The 17,362-nt window shown below is 33.3% G+C and overlaps 1 protein-coding gene across 1 annotated transcript in view; it reads left to right on the top strand.

Annotated features, from left to right (window-relative positions):
• The window catches only part of LOC107436898 (mitogen-activated protein kinase kinase kinase 12), a 58,226-nt gene that overhangs the window by 35,810 nt on the left and 5,054 nt on the right, over nt 1–17,362 (top strand). Inside the window, exons 7-13 of the mRNA XM_071180605.1 lie at nt 4,123–4,281; nt 7,583–7,691; nt 7,963–8,189; nt 9,915–10,046; nt 11,974–12,670; nt 15,298–15,371; nt 15,461–15,677. Coding sequence (XP_071036706.1) covers nt 4,123–4,281; nt 7,583–7,691; nt 7,963–8,189; nt 9,915–10,046; nt 11,974–12,670; nt 15,298–15,371; nt 15,461–15,677 — 1,615 coding nt within the window. The remainder of the gene's footprint in view (nt 1–4,122; nt 4,282–7,582; nt 7,692–7,962; nt 8,190–9,914; nt 10,047–11,973; nt 12,671–15,297; nt 15,372–15,460; nt 15,678–17,362) is intronic.

The raw sequence follows: 17,362 nt of genomic DNA, 5'->3' as shown, positions 1-17,362 counted from the left end.
AAATACCAAACCGTTATAAATGTTAGTATTTAATCTTTAGAATTAATTTTATTCATGCTCTCATTGCAATTTATGTTGAGTTTTCGAACTNACTGGGCCATCTTGCGGCTACCTTTACTGTTATCACGATCCGCTTTTTCCATTTCAGTTGAGGCCAATGGAAGTTTTGATGGCAAGTCTTTAAAATTGCTGCTAGAATCAATTTCTTGTTGCTGAATTGGCATTTCCATTGCTCCCTTTAGGGTTAGATGTATCAAATACTGATGTACGATTGTGTATTTTTAAATTTATAGAAGTGGTGATTCGAAATCAAACAGTGCAAACCTATTAGGAGTTTAAATTGAAAAAAAAAATGAATTTAAAGAACAGATCGCGTGTCGTTTTGTTTAGCAAGATATGAATATTTAATACACGTGAATATCATTTATTTCCGTTATTAAAAGATATATATGCTTATACCAAGTTAACTAATGAATTTTTTTTAAGCATGCCACTTTTGAGTATGAGAAATACATTAATCAAACCATAAAACATCATCAACGCTTACTGGAGAAAAATATATAAATTTTCTCGATTGTTTTTTACTGTTAAATTACGACGAAAGATTAAAAAAAAAAAACGTGTATATTTATTATTTGCGCGCAAATGCTCTGAATTACGCACATGCAATCATTTTAATCCACATAATAAAGATGAAGGAGATTTGTGTAAGAACGAATTACGGCTTCAAAAAATTAAATATTTAATAAAAATATTCAATTGGGCACTTTCACTTCAAGAAGATGAAGATCACTGATACCCACACATGAGACCTATAAAGTCAGCGCCAACTGATCATTTATAAGCAAAATGGCGTGTTAAAGTTGAACTAATTTCCTCCACACAAGTTAAAATGTTAATTAACGTGAAGTTAATTATATAGGGTACCGTATCGCACATTAAATTTGATGAAATGGAATTCTTGCACAGTCTACGTTTTTAGATAAATTATATTTATTATTTGCGTATGTATTTTTATGTAACCATGATATATTTTTTGCGTTCCTGGCAACTTAGATGCATAATTAGTTAGTGTATGCTCCACATGGCTCTGTGCCTGTCGTTGTGTCTTTGAATTGAAATCTTTGTGAAAGAATATAAAATGTGTCATTTAAGGGTTTTGATACTTGACGGGCTTGGCTTAATCAAAATAGATTGGAAAGAACAATTGCTAACGTAAACAAATGCTACGTTTCAACAACCAATCAGAATCGAAATACCCACACTACGTCACTTGCAGGTAAACCATAACGAAGATTTTATTTTAGTGTGTGGTTAGGCTACCGACATTGTCAAGCTTCTTCTAGCAAAAGGTACCTCCAGACATATATCCTCCTTATATACTAGTGAATGAGAATTTAATAATTATTGAGGTAGCTGTGCTACAATACTCCCCCATCAGAATCTTATCTGTGATAGAATTTGATAAATATATATCACTAGTTGATTAATAGCTATTTGTGATACGCAGGGAGAGCTGTATTAAGATCTCGGCCGTGTGCATGGTCTCTCCTATGTTGCTATTAGCAGTCGAGTGTGTACAGGCCCCCGTTGTGTGTGATCGAGACTGAATAGCAGCAGCGAGAGGAAGACAATCTCACAGTCACAAATAGCAAGTCAACTCTTCATTGTGTTCCGTACATCAAAGTAGGCGTGTTTATATCGAAGTGGGCGTTTCAGTCGAGGTAGGCGTTTTCTGATCACATCCGAAAGTCACCAAAGTTGGTGGACTTTTTTGGCTACCGAACAATATCGACCGTCATCTATCAAAAGGTAAATCGAGTTAGATTAGAAATCGAGTTAACATGTATTATATACTAGTGAATGAAAATTGAATAATTGTAGTGATAGTTTTACGCTACAATAGCAAGAATATTAATCTTAGCAAAGATGAAATAAAGCAATTTATATCTGTGTAGTATTTCCTTTTTTGGTAAGAAATGGCTAATCATGTAGTACCAGCTTTTGCAATTATATATGGGCTTCACACAGAGCTTTCGTGCTGAAAGTAAGGCAGTTTAGAATTTCCTGGATTGTTAACACGTTAACGCCATGGGGGTCACCGGTGACCGGTGAAGCTAAGATTATTAGAAACATTTAATTCGAGTAAATGTTTAATGCCTTTAATTTTTTTAAATATTATAATCGTTACTAAAATGGTTTGCAGAAATTAAGGGGGCACCCCACCCTAAGATGGTAAAATATTAACGTTTTTCTTGAATTTTTAAGTAATAGAGACAATACAGAGACTCCTTGTTTTTTTTATGTTATTTAGCTACAAATTTAGTCTATTTTAAAAAATTTTCTTTTACAAAATTAAAAAAAAATAAGTTGGTGGCAGCTTCGTGTGTGGCTGGTCATCAAAAAGTAGCACCTCACTGGCCTCATTGATTTAGAAGTCCTGAAACATAGGAAAACGATTTTGNCGTCTGATCCCGCCTGCTGCATTGAAGGGTCAGGCTGCCACCTGGGCGGTTGTCCAGGTGGCAGCCACCATTTTAGTAACAATTATAATATTTAATTTTTTTAAGTATTATAATTGTTACTAAAATGGCAGAAATTAAGGGGGGACCCCATCCAGAGATGGTAAAATATTAACGTTTTTCTTGAATTTTTTTTAAGTAATAGAGACAATGAAGAGATTCCTTGATTTTTTATGTTATTTAGCTACAATTTTAGTCAATTTTAAAATTTTTCTTTTACAAAATAATAAAAAATAAGTTGGTGGCAGCTCCGTGTGTGGCTGGTCATCAAAAAGTAGCACCTCATTGACTTAGAAGTCCTGAAACATAGGAAAACGATTTTGTTTAGATTTTCTGAAACATAAAGACATCTAAAAAGTAGCATAGCGGTTTTTTGATACTCGTAAAATTACCAAAATGGCGGCAACTTAAAAAAAAAGTTAAGTTTTTCATTAAAAAATATTTATTAAAATACTAATATGAAATAGAAATATAAAAATATCAAAAAAAATCCTATGCTACTTTCTAAAGAATATATTTTTACGTAATTTAAAATAAAGAACAGCTTATTTCGTTGTATAGATCATGAGAAAAACGTTAGGCCAGGTCAAAAAACAGCGTTTTGAGAAAAACGCGTTTAAAGTTTTGACTTATGGTAGGGGAAAACGTTTAATTTCATATATATAATGGTCGATAAATGAAATGCCTACAATAAGTTTCTATATACAGTCAACAGAATGGATGAGACACAAAAAGAATGTCGCCCCTTCTAATCCGGCCGAATGGGCCTTTCTACCTGCTTAGCGACGACTCTCTATTTTCCGGTATAACTTCCAAACGAAGTTAGGTACCGAGAAATCGTTTTAGACAGACATTAGGAAGGGTACAAAGATTCGAAAAATGCAAAAAAAAAAATTTCGAATTTTTGAAATATTCAGGGTGGGGACCCCCTTTTTTTTATTTTGGCCAGATGGGCAAGCCATGTAAAATTAGCGTGGCATTCAACGTGTAAAAGCAGAGAAATTGCAAATAGCAACTGCAATCCCTAGATTTTTCCCATGCACTTTTTTTTTTGAAAAACTAAGAGCTGGTGATCTGGTTAGCTAATTCATCCGAAGATTATCCATAACTATCATACGGAGAACATCCATTTTCTAAAAAATCATCATTTAGATGTGCTCTAAGTGGCTGCTCGTTGATTTCCGTTTAAATAAAATCATTGCCCACTCTACTCCTGAAAAGCCAACCATAGTTCTTTAAGACCTCGTTTCAGTACCCCTCTTTATACACAAAAGCGTGGAACAGTGCATGGCAGTCCAACATGATTCCTGCTCAAACCATGAAAACTAATTATTTCCGTTATACCCTAAAAAAATGAGTACGTTTGAATCTTCGAAAAATTTCCATAAATTCTGGTTTTGGCTTGAAATAGATTTGATTGATAAGAGATAGAAAATTTATTGTTAAAGTGGAAGAACGAATACAGTTATATAAGTTATTATAGTATTAATTATCTCATTTTTTATTTTTAAAAGGGTCATAATTAAGCATATAATGTGAATGTTCATGCATGATAGTGGAATATATTTGTCGTTTAAGCTATATATTTTTCTTTCTTTAGGTCATTTGGAGTAGTGTTGTGGGAATTGTTGACGAGAGAAATTCCTTATAAAGATGTGGACTCATCGGCAATTATTTGGGGTGTTGGGAACAATAGCCTGCATTTGCCAGTGCCTGACTCCATTCCAGAGGCATTTCGAATACTTCTGAAACAATGCTGGTAATTTCAGAACATTTTATCTCTGCCTTGTATTATTCATTTTTATTTTATACTTGAATGAGTTTCTGATTTTTTTTATAATGATATTTATGTTTCTTGAATCATTTTCAATTTTAGTGGAGACATTTAGTTCAGACACTAATTTGTCAGTGACATTTAAAATGTTAGTACTTTTCGGTTAGCCGGGCCCAAGGAAATTTAACTTCTTCTTTTTATTTTTTTTAATTTTTGCATTAGTTAAATTTTTATTTTATTTAATTTTCTTGTTTTATTTAATTTTTTTGTCTTATTTAATTTTTTTTTATTTTATTTAAATGTGTTCAAAAAATTAAATACACATTTACTTCCTACATTTTTTGGCTGCTTTTTGCTGGTGCCCAGTTAACCGAAAAAATTAATCAAACTAAGCGTCTTAACACATTTAAATAGTATTTTTATGAACTTCGGACAATAAAAGATTAAAAAAAGATGATGGAAAAAAAATAGTGTGAAAAGATTCTGGAAAGAAATGAATAGCTGAATGAAGAAAGAACATAAGTGTCAATTGATTTCTGATATTATTTACTATTTTCTAACATCAAGCTATTTAAAATTAAGACATATTTATGCATCCTTAATATAAGCTTTCAATTAAACTAATTTGTATAAACTTTCGGCATAAAATTATTATAAAATCCCTTGTTGTTATAAAATCCTTTATTGATCATTATTAATAGCTATAAAATCCTTTATTGCAAGAATTATTTATGGAATTGCTTACTATTTAGAAACATACTTAGTAATACGTTTTTGATAATTTTGTACTGTGCACTATTAAGGCCACAGTCACTGTCGTAACTTTCGAACAGCAGCAGCACTACCGTGCAATTGAAAAAACAATATAAGTGCTACACGATAGATTTTGAGAAAAGTTGTGTGACAACTATTTTCTTTCCATTGCTAATCCTATGCACGGTAATGAAAGTTCAAAAAAACTGATTAAGAGAAATTATTTAAAAAACATTTTTTTTATCAATATGTAGCTTATTATATTTCAAATGTATAAAAAGAACTCTTTTTTTTCCCCCCGCCTACGTTGATTCTTTTTTCATGGTAGAATTATACTGCTGTGCAATTGAATACCCAAGGTAAGCGACAAAAAATATTTAAATTGAGATTTTAATATATTTGACATTATTGTATAAGCTACAAATTGCAAAAACAAGAAGAAAACATTTTTTTTCTTCTCAAAAATAAATTTTTTTTGAAATCAGTTTTCTGAAATTCCATTTTAGTTATCGTAGCGTTAGCAATAGAAAGAAAATAGTTTTCAATCTACTTTTCTTGAAGCACTTACGTTGTTTTTTCAATCGCACGGCTGTTTAGTTATAACAGTGATGCCTATTAGTAGTAAAGTGCCTATGTGGTACAAGATGAGTATGCTTTCAGCGCTACCTGTTTAAAAACTGCAGAGTTAGCGGCTCTTTCTGGAAATTGGTACAAAATGTGGGATAAAGTTAGATGCAAAATTGTAGAACGTCAACGATTTAGTTCAAATAGACGTCTAAGGGAAAAAAACTGTAAATTTGTACGGTTGGAATTTTTTACATTGCAATGTAACGAAACGATCCTTAGAAGATAAAAATCGTTGGTGCCGTTCCTTCCGTTTCGATTTTTTTCTTTTCGATTTTTACTTTTAATTTCTTCGCTTAAATATCATTACTTTCAATCTATTTTGAAATATCTAGCAATGACTGATTGTTTTTCTTTTCTGAAAACTATTCCGTCAGAAATTCTGTTAGAAAATTTGGAAATAAAATTCTTTCTCCACCCTTTGGGACAGATGAAACACAGGTGTAACTTTTGCATGTATTTTTTTTCTAATGCTCTAATTGCAAGTAAAAATATATTTTGGTGTTTTTTAATTATAAAAAACAGTCTATTAAGAGCTAAAAAAATCTGTTATATATATATATGTCATTTGTACTAAATATAAAATCCAACGAAAGTAATTTCACATTTTTCCACTCATATTCACAAATATAGCAATACTTGATTTTGTAAATTGAAGAAATTTGGAAGTGATGTTTGCTGTTTGGAAGTGAGTTGTGTATGTTAGGTTTTACCTTTTAACGCAGAAAAGGAGAGCTGTATCTCATGCTGTATTTCATAACCATAAATTATTAAAATGCTAAATATAATATCTTTCAATTAATTTGATCTAAATTAATTCCAAGTAATGAATAAAAGTGAAAGAAAATACGATTAATGCGTCAAAGGATTAACAAGTTGAGGCCCAAGCGTATTTTTAAGGAAATCCCCACCTGGGTGCGTGCGCTACTCTGAAGCTTTTATATTGTAGTATAAGTAACTAGTTTAATCACAAGTTACTTTTACAACTACTTTACTAGTTTTTGAGGTAAAAGTAACAAAATCACTATTAACTGGTTGAAATAACTAAAAATTTGATTTGTAAAAAATAAAAAGCGAATTTTAAATAAATTTTCAGTAATTATTTAAAGGAAATATAAATTTCTTTTGTTTTATATATTTTACACTGACAAGGGACAGACGCGGCTTAAACAGAAGTCTAGTGTCAGTCACCGGTGACGGTGGCTGCTTAAACGGACAACACTCAACATGTTAGCAATAATTTCGAGATGGCTATGGTGTTACAGCGTTCGTATTCCAATGAGGTGCACCTGGTTTCAAACCCAGCGATCGTTGGTCGATACGAATTCCGCATTCGGATTTCATTGACCACAGTGCTAATATAAAATGTCCTCTGTGGTAGACGGATCATGATTTAGAGTCCCCTTACCGTAAGGCTAACCGTGAGAAATCTTCGTGGTTTTCCTCTCCATGTAACGCAAATGCATGTTAGTTCCATTAAAAAGTCCTACGCGAAGGTAAATTTCTCCTAATACTGATCCAAGAGTTCCCTTATCTTCTAGATTGGGTTCAAAATTACAAGTCTACAGAGTTGAATATTAGTAATAAATCCAAAAAATAGGGTCAACGATGCTCATAAAATTATATAATTATAGAAAGTGTCTAATTCTAATTGATAGATCATGCTCAACAAGTTCATAATTACGCTTTCTTCATATCTCGCACGAGATAGTAACGCTATCTTGTACCTTTTTGTGAAATGCTAGAAACTCAGCAGTTTTCCACCAGAAGCTGTCTCCTTTTGTAGCGTTTAAACTACTGAACACAACTGTAATAGCTGAAGTTAAGATGATGGTAACAATCTTTAATGGGCACCTATTATATTTACTTGAATTATAAACCAATAATACGTCGTTCTTTATTTATAAAGGAGTTCTAAGCCAAGAAATAGACCTTCTTTTCATCATATACTCCTCTATCTGAGTACTGCAGCCCAAGAACTTGTTGGAGTCTCAAAGGAGAAATTCATACAAAATCAAGTATGTATTAAGATCTTATTATAATTGCATGCTTCTCTTCATAAAGATAATAATAATTATTATATTTTAATGGAATTGTTTTTGCAATAATAGACCTTTATAATTCATACAATAATGATAGAGGTACGAAAGTCATTAATTCCAACATATATAGAGCACATAGATCCAGTACCATGTAACAGAAGTCACAAATGTACAGTGCATAAAAAGCTTTTTCTGTGGTAATTAAAGCTTTTTCTTTGGTAATTATCAGCCATGTTTTATTCACTAGGCAAAATGGCGCAGCGAAATCGATGAGTACATGCAAAACTTTCAAGACAAAGAAAGCAGAGTGCCTTTAGTGGAGGAAGATTTAGTGAAACAAAGACGTGAGGAACTTCGCCACGCTCAAGACATTCGTGAACATTATGAACGAAAACTTGAAAGAGCAAACAATCTTTACATGGAATTAGCAACTTGTTTACTACAATTGGAACAACGAGAAAAAGAATTAGTGCAGTAAGTTCGTTTTATGTGTATTTATTATAAATTGTATGTGTCATTACTGACTTACAGGGCCCGTTTTATCACGTCTGCTTGTATTGTTTCCGTTATTCCAAATGTGCACTGTCCCGCAGTGAACTGTTCGTTAAGACACGGCTCCCAGCAGATCACCGAAGTCAAGCATCACTGGCTACGATCAGTGTGCGGGTGGGTGACCACTTGGATCAGTCTGCGTAGGGACCGAGGGTGTGCTGTATTGGTCATTGTTAAACTGTGCTACCGTAAAGTGCTCGACTTCGCGCACAGGTCGTCGGGCTACCGAAGCGGGGATGCCATCCATTTAGTATAGTATCAAAATTGTGATGGCATGTCTTCGGATCATCCTCCGGGATGTTTCCCAGACCGTCGCCAATAGCCCATTGTGCAGCTCTAGTGCGACGTAAATTAACAACAACAAATGTGCACTTTCAAACGACGCACGTTGGGTTTTCTCTCAATATAGTGATGCCTTAGTTGATGTCAATTCACTTACCTGTCCACTGGAAATCCATCTATGATCAATCAGTTACAGATGCAACCAATAGGAATATGTTTCTATTGGGTTACAAATATGAATCATCCAATAGGAATAGTGCAAACGGAAATTTATTAAATGATAGTGAAACAATGATTTAGATCCGGCTCTGACATAATCGTTTTCTTGGTGTTTTTATATTGAAAATGAGATTTCTGACATTGAAATGACAATTTCTTTTGTGATAGTTAAATATTATACATAACTAATCCGTAGCAAATCCATTTTTAATTTTTCTATTTCTAGATATTTTAGGCGTTGATGTTCTTTAAATACTTCCTTATCATGTTATCATGCTGAAGACAAATTATCACAATGAATATTATAAATGAATATTCGCAAATGAATATTTGTTTATAATAAATGATTACTAATGGTTATAATTAAAAATATTTACTGTAACAAATGAATATTTGCTTATTGTTATAAATAATAATTTAATCACAAACTAATATTTGTTTTGCATAAGCGTTTGTAACCGAAATATAATTCTCACTGTTGCAAACAAATGTTTACTAATTGACAAATAAATATTTACTCATGATTAAAAAAGAATATTAACAGGCGAATGAATATTTGCTAATAATTTTTGCTCACAATTAAAAAATGTTGGTTTCATTTTAACGTTAATTTTATGACAAATTTCACTAAATTAGTAAATTCCGAAGAAATCTTTGACAATTTTTAAATCAGTTATCAGATTAATTTTTTAAAAAAAATTTTAATATATTTGTACGAGAACTAACATCGATTAGAACTATTTTAACAACGAACATTTGTTATCACAAATAAGACAAAACATTATAGCTGCATTAAACTATTAATATGAAAAGGGAAGAGTCATTCTTCGCATTAGTAGTCCGAAAAAACACCATAAATGGCGCAGAGGAGGAAAAAAATAAGAAAGATGTCACAAAGTTCCGACAACTAAGGGATCAGAAATCTCATAAACCGCTATCCGTGCGAAGGCCTTCTCTCTTCTAGTAGATGTTAATTCTACTGGCTCCTTTTGGGATAGAAAACCGAAATATCGCCACTGTGTGGATTCAAAGTAGCGTGATACAAGCGCACCAAGCGGAAAATAATGCATCATATTTTTTTTAAAACTAAATTAACAATATCTATTCATGAGTTTTGTTTTAAAATGTGTCTTTTATATTCTGCAGGCGTGAAGAAACTTTTCAAGAATTTTCAAAAGATGGGCAAATTGCTAAGCGAAATATTGTTAGACCTTTGCTTCGAGCTCACCAAAGACTAACTAAGAAGAGATCATTGAAAAGTTCCACTTCTTTGAAAAGGTTCGATTATCATTAAACATTTTTCTTTGTACTTTTTCGTTGTTTAAGTTGTTCCAGACGATAGCTAGTTTTTTGTTCAAAGTTATATTCTAAGTTATTTCAGATTGAAATTTTACGGTAAATTATTGAACAGAGGTAATTTAAAATTCCAAGTTAAGTACTGTTTTTATTATTATTATTATTGTTATTTAAGGGGAGTCGGTAGAGCATATATCAATAATAATAAAACTTATCCTTATTCGATGTACCTTTTCTCAGCATCTAAACAAGATATTGCTTCACTTTTTTCTCAGAATACTTATATGTACATGTTTACACTGTGGTAATTGCTGTTTTTTAAAAAAATTATGAACTGAGAACTTTTAAATTTCTTAAAAGTTTCATCGTTTTTTTCATCTTTCAGCACTCAAAAAGCATTCCCATTAACTCTAAAACATCATCACAGCATACAACTGATATATTCTTAAATATCCCCCCAAAATTTCATACCGATATCATAAGTAGTTTCTTAGAAAAAGTACGCAGAAAAAAGGTCAGTTTTAGCATTATCGGTCGAGCATAGACCAATAATGATAAAACTGACCTTATTCGATGTACCTTTTCTCAGCATCTAAACAAGATATTGCTTCAGTTTTTTTCCCTCAAAATATTTATATGTACATGTTTACACTGAGGTAACTGTTGTTTTTTTAAAAAAATTATGAACTGAGAACTTTTAAATTTTTTAAAAAGGTTCTTCGTTTTTTTCATCTTTCAGCACTCAAAAAGCATTCCCATTAACTCTAAAACATCATCACAGCATAAAACTGATATATTCTTAAATATCCCCCCAAAATTTCATAGCGATATCATCAGTAGTTTCTTAGAAAAAGTACGCAGGAAAAAGGTCAGTTTTAGCATTATTGATATATACCGTAACGACTCCCCGACCGTCAACTATATAAGGATGTTTGATATTGGTGAACCAACAACCTTACTCATTTAATGATGGGACTTATTTATTTACCATTACTTGACTCCATTACCATTCCGTTATTGATAGCAAACCTATCAAGTTAGGTTTGCTATCAATAACGGAACTTTATCCTTTATTTCTTCAAGCCATGAACTCCTCTGACGATCCCAAAACCCTTAAAGTCTTGGACCGCCGACGACTTCTTCGAGGCCTTGAGTCACACATTGTCCTTCAGTGGATATCCTCCCACTGTTGTTGTGGGAAACGAGAGTGCAGATCGTTTGGCCAAGAAGAGCCCCTCAATTATTGAAATTCCTTCCAGCGCAATACCATTTTGTCCCATCAAGAAAATGGTGACAAATAGCATAAAAGACCATTCCCTCGTAGACATGTCCAAAAGAGTGTCCGATAAACCTCGGAGGGATTTAAACCCAAAATCCTATATTGGGCCAAGGCGTAGAGCTGTTGCAGAATTCCGCCTGGCCACTGGACACGACTGTCTTCTTAAACATCTCAGAAGAATTAACATTGCTCCTTCTCCCATCTGCACACTTTGTAACCTTGGGGAGGAAATGGATGCCGCCCATATTATGCACTGTCCTGCTTTGCGCAGGCCTTTTCCAGCTGAGCGATCTTGGGAAGCCCGAGACCTTTTGAATTATTAGACTCAAGTTACTGCATTATGTTTACCACCTTTTATTGTATTTTACTTTTGTTAGTGTGCGGTAACTACTGTCCAATAAATTTGACATTGGAAATGAAAAAAAATAAATAATAGAATAAGTTACAATAAACCATTTCACATTGAATAATGGTGTATTCTTCGTCTACTGCTGACAACATTTCGTACTTAATATTTTTTAACCCAAAATAGTATTTACATAACAATTATATTTCACAAATATCAATTTATTTATACTGTAGAACTTAAGTGCAACTTGAAATTAAAACTGTTTTTTTTCTTTCTTCTAGTCCTGATGACTTGACGAATTCAGATGTACCTCAAGCAAAGAGACCCGCTCCCCAGCTCTATGTATCCGAATCGGTTGGACATTTTCCAGGGCAGGCAGCGGTATACGTGTCCGAAATCCCACCTAAAGAAGAATTCGAAGTACACTGCGACGAAACCACACCTAACTCTTATTCCCACCAGAAAAACAAAAGTTCCTCTAAAACAACGCAACCTCCTTACAGGTCTGCCGTTGTGTTCAATATGAGTCAGCAAAACACCGACCAAGACGTTCCGACAAACTTTCGCAATAAATCAAACAACATAGAAATCATTCGTAATAGACTGTCCAGAGACCAAAAACCTAACAATTGGGACTTCTTTGATTCGGATGAAAACATTCCACCCCCTAAAGTTCCAAACTGGCATTGGAACCAGGGTTACGAAAATTCGAAGCAAATGAACACTGACCAGAAGAATATAAGGTATACAGAAAGAGTGGGGTACCAAATAGACGATGCGTCGAATGGTAATAGACCAGTAATAAATCCAGCACGCCATGCTCTGGATTTGTTAGATGTGGGTGTTCCTTACGAATATTGTGTTGGAGGATCGTTGGAAAGTTTGAAACATCCCAGAAAACTACATTTTCCAAGAATCATTCCTGGTGTGCCTATGAGAACTGTGACTGGTAGCTACAATGATATTTATAGAGTTCAGGTAATGTTACAACGCAAATAAATATATTTTTAGCGTGTGTTTAATAATTAGAAGTGTAAAAAAAAAATGAAACTTTTCATTTACTGCTATGTTCTACTAATGGCATAAAAGCAATCATTTTTACCAAGGAAAATGAAATAGTAGTATCAAAGAATATGCATAGGGGAAGAGGACTAGCTTTGATAGACATAACGTGAATCGGTTCTCCAATGCTTGGTGCTGTCCCTGCTGAAAGTAAAACATTACAAAAGCTGTTTTAACGATCAGCTGTTTTATCAAATTGAATTGCATTAACTTTCTGATTGGGTCTTGTTCGCTTTAATTCATTTCTCAGACTAATTCAATTTCCATTGCTAATTAATAATTCACGGTGCTTCGTAGTAACGACCCTTAATATTATTTTATACCTCATACGATATTTTTATTAGCATACTTGTTGAAAGTAAAGTTATAAAGAAGAACACAACTTAGGGTTTACAAATGAATATTTTAGCAAGGAGAAAAACCGTAAACGGTATCAAAATTCGAAATATAAAGTACGGAAGAGAGAATTAAAAATATCGAAACCTGTTTGATTGCCAACTTGAAATGCTTTTGCTTAAGTTTCTTTTCAACTCCTCTCTATATTATCCGATAGTGAAACAGATTTGTTTTTACTTCCGTCTTCCTAAGTAGTGATTTGTTATATTTTGATAGCTTTTTTGTAATTTTTCGCTGCAATATTAATTTGCGTTCTCTAATTTGCATACTTTTTAGAATTCACCTTTGACAAAAATTCTAAAACTACGGGAGTATCATACCTAACACTATGATATTACAAGTAATCTTCACGTATCAAACTACATTTTCAAGCTCTCTAGTAAAAAATCTCTAGAAAGTAGTAGTTTTCAAGCTCTCTAAAAGTAGAAAAAAATCGTTCTTTGCTTGCAGGGCTGCAAGCTTCATGTAAATGATTCAAAACTTCATGTGGAACGAATATTTGTATCAGCTTTTTCATGGTGAGGCTTTTAAAATAATGGCAAAATTACAGGCAAATTCTGAAAGTTTTAATTTTTGTCTAACGCTCTAAAATATTTTTCAAAAAGTGTAGTAGTTGGCAGCCCTGTGCTTGACTTTCCAACACATATTATTTTGAAATTACAAGTTAAGTACTACACTCCCTTAACATGGTGAGGCTTCTAAAATAATGGCAAAATTACAAACAAATTTTGAAAGTTTTAATTTTTGTCTAACGCTCTAAAATATTTTTCAAAAAGTGTAGTAGTCTTTCCAACACATATTATTTTGAAATTACAAGTTAAGTACTACACTCCCTTAACAACCTCATTAGTTGACCAAAAAAGTTAAGACTCCAAAATTTCGAGAACAACACCATGATGATGACAATGCTGTCAGTATTGTGCACCAACCACCTTTATTTCCCAGTAAGCTGTTACCCATCGATCTGAAAATGGTTCTGCTTTTAACTGCCGCAGAAGAGTAAACCCCTTAAATACTGCAGAAAGACTTTTTAAATCATAGTTTGTTTGTTTTTCTAAATTGACCTGATCAGCAGAAATACGTAATATACACCATCCCGCGAATATCATTCACGTAAAATTTTGTCATTCACAAAAAATTTTATATTGCTCATTATATATTTAAAAAAAGGAACTGGAATATCCTGGTTAATAGGACGTTGGGTTCGTGTTCGTGATAACGTGAGTTCGAATCCCGCGAGACGAAAAATCCCCGTGTATTAAATGATGATGCTCATTAAATCTGTCAGGGTCTCAAAGTCCTCCATGTTCCCTTAACAAATTAATACCTCTGTGGATACTGAATTGAAGATTGATCCTTCCTCTAGTTCAGGTCAAAATTACGATTTGTGTGTGAATTAATGGAATATGAGTGTGTCCTCCATTTAAAACGGGCTGTGACGTGTGTGGGGGCTGAATTCATATTCTGGGTCACAGATGGCGCCACTGAGAAAGCAAGAAACACACCCTCTGGCTTAAAAATTCGCTTGATTTCAAGAGGCTTGCTGGTATTCGCAAGTAGCATACGTAACAACATTTAAAAAAGTAACACTTGAAATCGTATTGGAAACTCAGACATCGTAAATTGAATGGACGGTGATGATTTTTGAATAAATCTTTAGTAAATGTTTGCACTGAAATGCTTCCGAGAGACTTTTATTTTAGATATGCAAGGAAAGCCAAGTATAAGGTAAAATAATGTAGTTTTATACCGTCAAAAAACTGCTAAATATAAAGAAATATATGCCAGTATGTGTAATGAAAGTTTTTCATTAAAAAAAAAATTGGTAAGAAATTTGTGATTTTCGAACAAGTTTTGTCAAAATTAGATCGGCGAAAGAGTTGAAATTAGTTTCCAGAATTAATGAATAGCTTGCAAAACGTTTTTTAATTGAAATTTTATATTCGCAGAAAATTTTTCATTTTAATTAAGTCTACTAATAAGATTTAACAAATATTTTTAAACCTATCATAATACATTGCTACTTTATCGCAATATATTATTTATACAACTTCATTATCTTCATTACGACAATAATTTTTTTTGAATGTTGATTTAAAAAGATGATTAGAAAACATTGCATAAACAAGCGCATATTGCTTTTTCAGGAGCTTGAAAGAGAGCTTTCTCTCCAAAATCGAGCAACGCAAGATAACGATGGGAATATTTTGAAGAAAAGATGGTATGATAGATTGCTGCTCTTATTTTTTTTTTAAAAAATCTTTGTAAAATCTCCGTTTTTATTCAGTTGGCACAACTCTTTTTTTTTAGGTATGATTCGGCTATTTCACCTGAAAATAGTGAGCAAATCGAATATGAATGTGATTACGCTCCTCCACCCGAAGTGCTTTCTGGTGTATCTGGCATGAAACTGTGCGATTCGTTGACACCTCAAGTACACCGGCATTTGCGCAGGCACACCATGATAGATCCTTCAACGGTCATCTACAGAAATCACGAAGAACTGGACCTGAATAGAATCAATAGAGTAAGTCTCTTAAATATTACACGAAATGACATTAAAATGATTTACGAAGTATATTTGGATATTCTCTAACCTCTCGAATTTAATGCATATTCACAAAAAAATAAATTGTATTATATGAATCCAAATTCACTGAATTTCTGTTATGTAAGCATAAAAGTGTCTAAACCTAAAAAGAGTAACGACAAGCAACTTTAAGATTGTTCAGATGCCGTCGTGATTGCTGTATGCCGTACATTGAATAGATGTCTCAAATTTATGCAATATCCCCATCCTCCACACTTCTTCCCACTCCGTTACCATGGTTACGGCAAATTTTGCCTTTCTCCCTTCTTAAGTCAATTTCAACCTGTATATTTCATTTCTTGTGTATTTAAACTTAAGTATATCTCATTTGAAATGTTCTGCCATGGGTAAAAAGTAAGATTTGTCGAAACGATGGTAACGGAGAGAGGGAAAGTGTAGAGAGTGCGGAAGTAGCGCAACCTTGAGACGTCAATTCTATTTACAAACAGCATGGAGCTGCGAAGAGAATAAAAGAAAATAGTGAAACCAATTACTACACTTGGCGAACTAATTTTTTTATAACCGTCGTTGAACAGTCGATCCAATTTTATGGGTTTACGACTACTACTGTTCATCTCCGTAGCCTTGTAATTTTGAACCCAATCCAGAAGATAAGGGAACTCCTGGATCGAGTATTGAGAGAAATTTGCCTTCGTGGAGGACTTTTTGATGGAGCTAACCCGCATTCACGTTACATGGTGAGGAAAACCACAAGGATCTTCCACTGTTAGCCTGACGGCAAGAGAACTCTAACCCATGATCCGTCAACCACTGAGGATATTTTACTTTAGCACTGTGGTCGGTGCAAGCCGGATGCGGAATGTTCCGTCATCAATAAACAGTTAGTTTTAATAATTGTTTTAAATCGTCTGCCGATATAATAACTGCAACTCCAGCTGGTTGCTAGGCAACCAAACGACTTTTTCTTATTATTAATGTTTTGTTTATCGTTCGTCTCTGTATGTCTGTGGAAATAAAAGAATGTAAAAGCTAACATAATGGTGCCGAAATACTCAACCTTACTACGGACCAGGATTTGAAAGAAAAAAAATTACGTTCCTGCGTTTAAAGAGGTGAGAATTTATTTACGTAACTTCATTTTATTTCCTTTCCACTTAATCAGAATGATTTCAACGCAAAATGATTCGGCTGACAAAATGGCGCTGTTGAAGCGCAAACGTAGAACAATTCGAGCCAATATTACTCGCTTCATTAGCCAACTAAAGGACACTTTAAATTCTACTTCGAATGCCGATATTGAATTCTCTTGTAGTCGTCTTGCCGAAGTACTTAATGACATGGAAATAGTGGATAATGATATACACATATTACTTTCGGATGCAGAATACGAAATTGATGTAGTGCAATGCCAAGAGTATACGGATAACGCCAAGCGTGCGATTTTTGATGCAAATCGTGCAATAAAAGAAAATCAAAACAAGAATGAGACTGTAGATTCACCAAATGTTACTAACTTTCCGATTCAAAATGTGAATTCTGTGTCACCACAACAAAATGTAAAACTACCGACAATAAAATTAGAGCCCTTTCGTGGCGACGTTGAACAATGGCAATGTTTTTGGGAACAATTTAAAACGTCTGTAGACGATAATCCAAATTTA

The sequence above is a fragment of the Parasteatoda tepidariorum genome, chromosome 5 (genome assembly GCF_043381705.1).
Source record: "Parasteatoda tepidariorum isolate YZ-2023 chromosome 5, CAS_Ptep_4.0, whole genome shotgun sequence".
Taxonomy (NCBI): domain Eukaryota; kingdom Metazoa; phylum Arthropoda; class Arachnida; order Araneae; family Theridiidae; genus Parasteatoda; species Parasteatoda tepidariorum.
The sequence above is the reverse complement of the archived record's forward strand: the minus strand, read 5'-3'. Positions and strand labels throughout refer to the sequence as shown.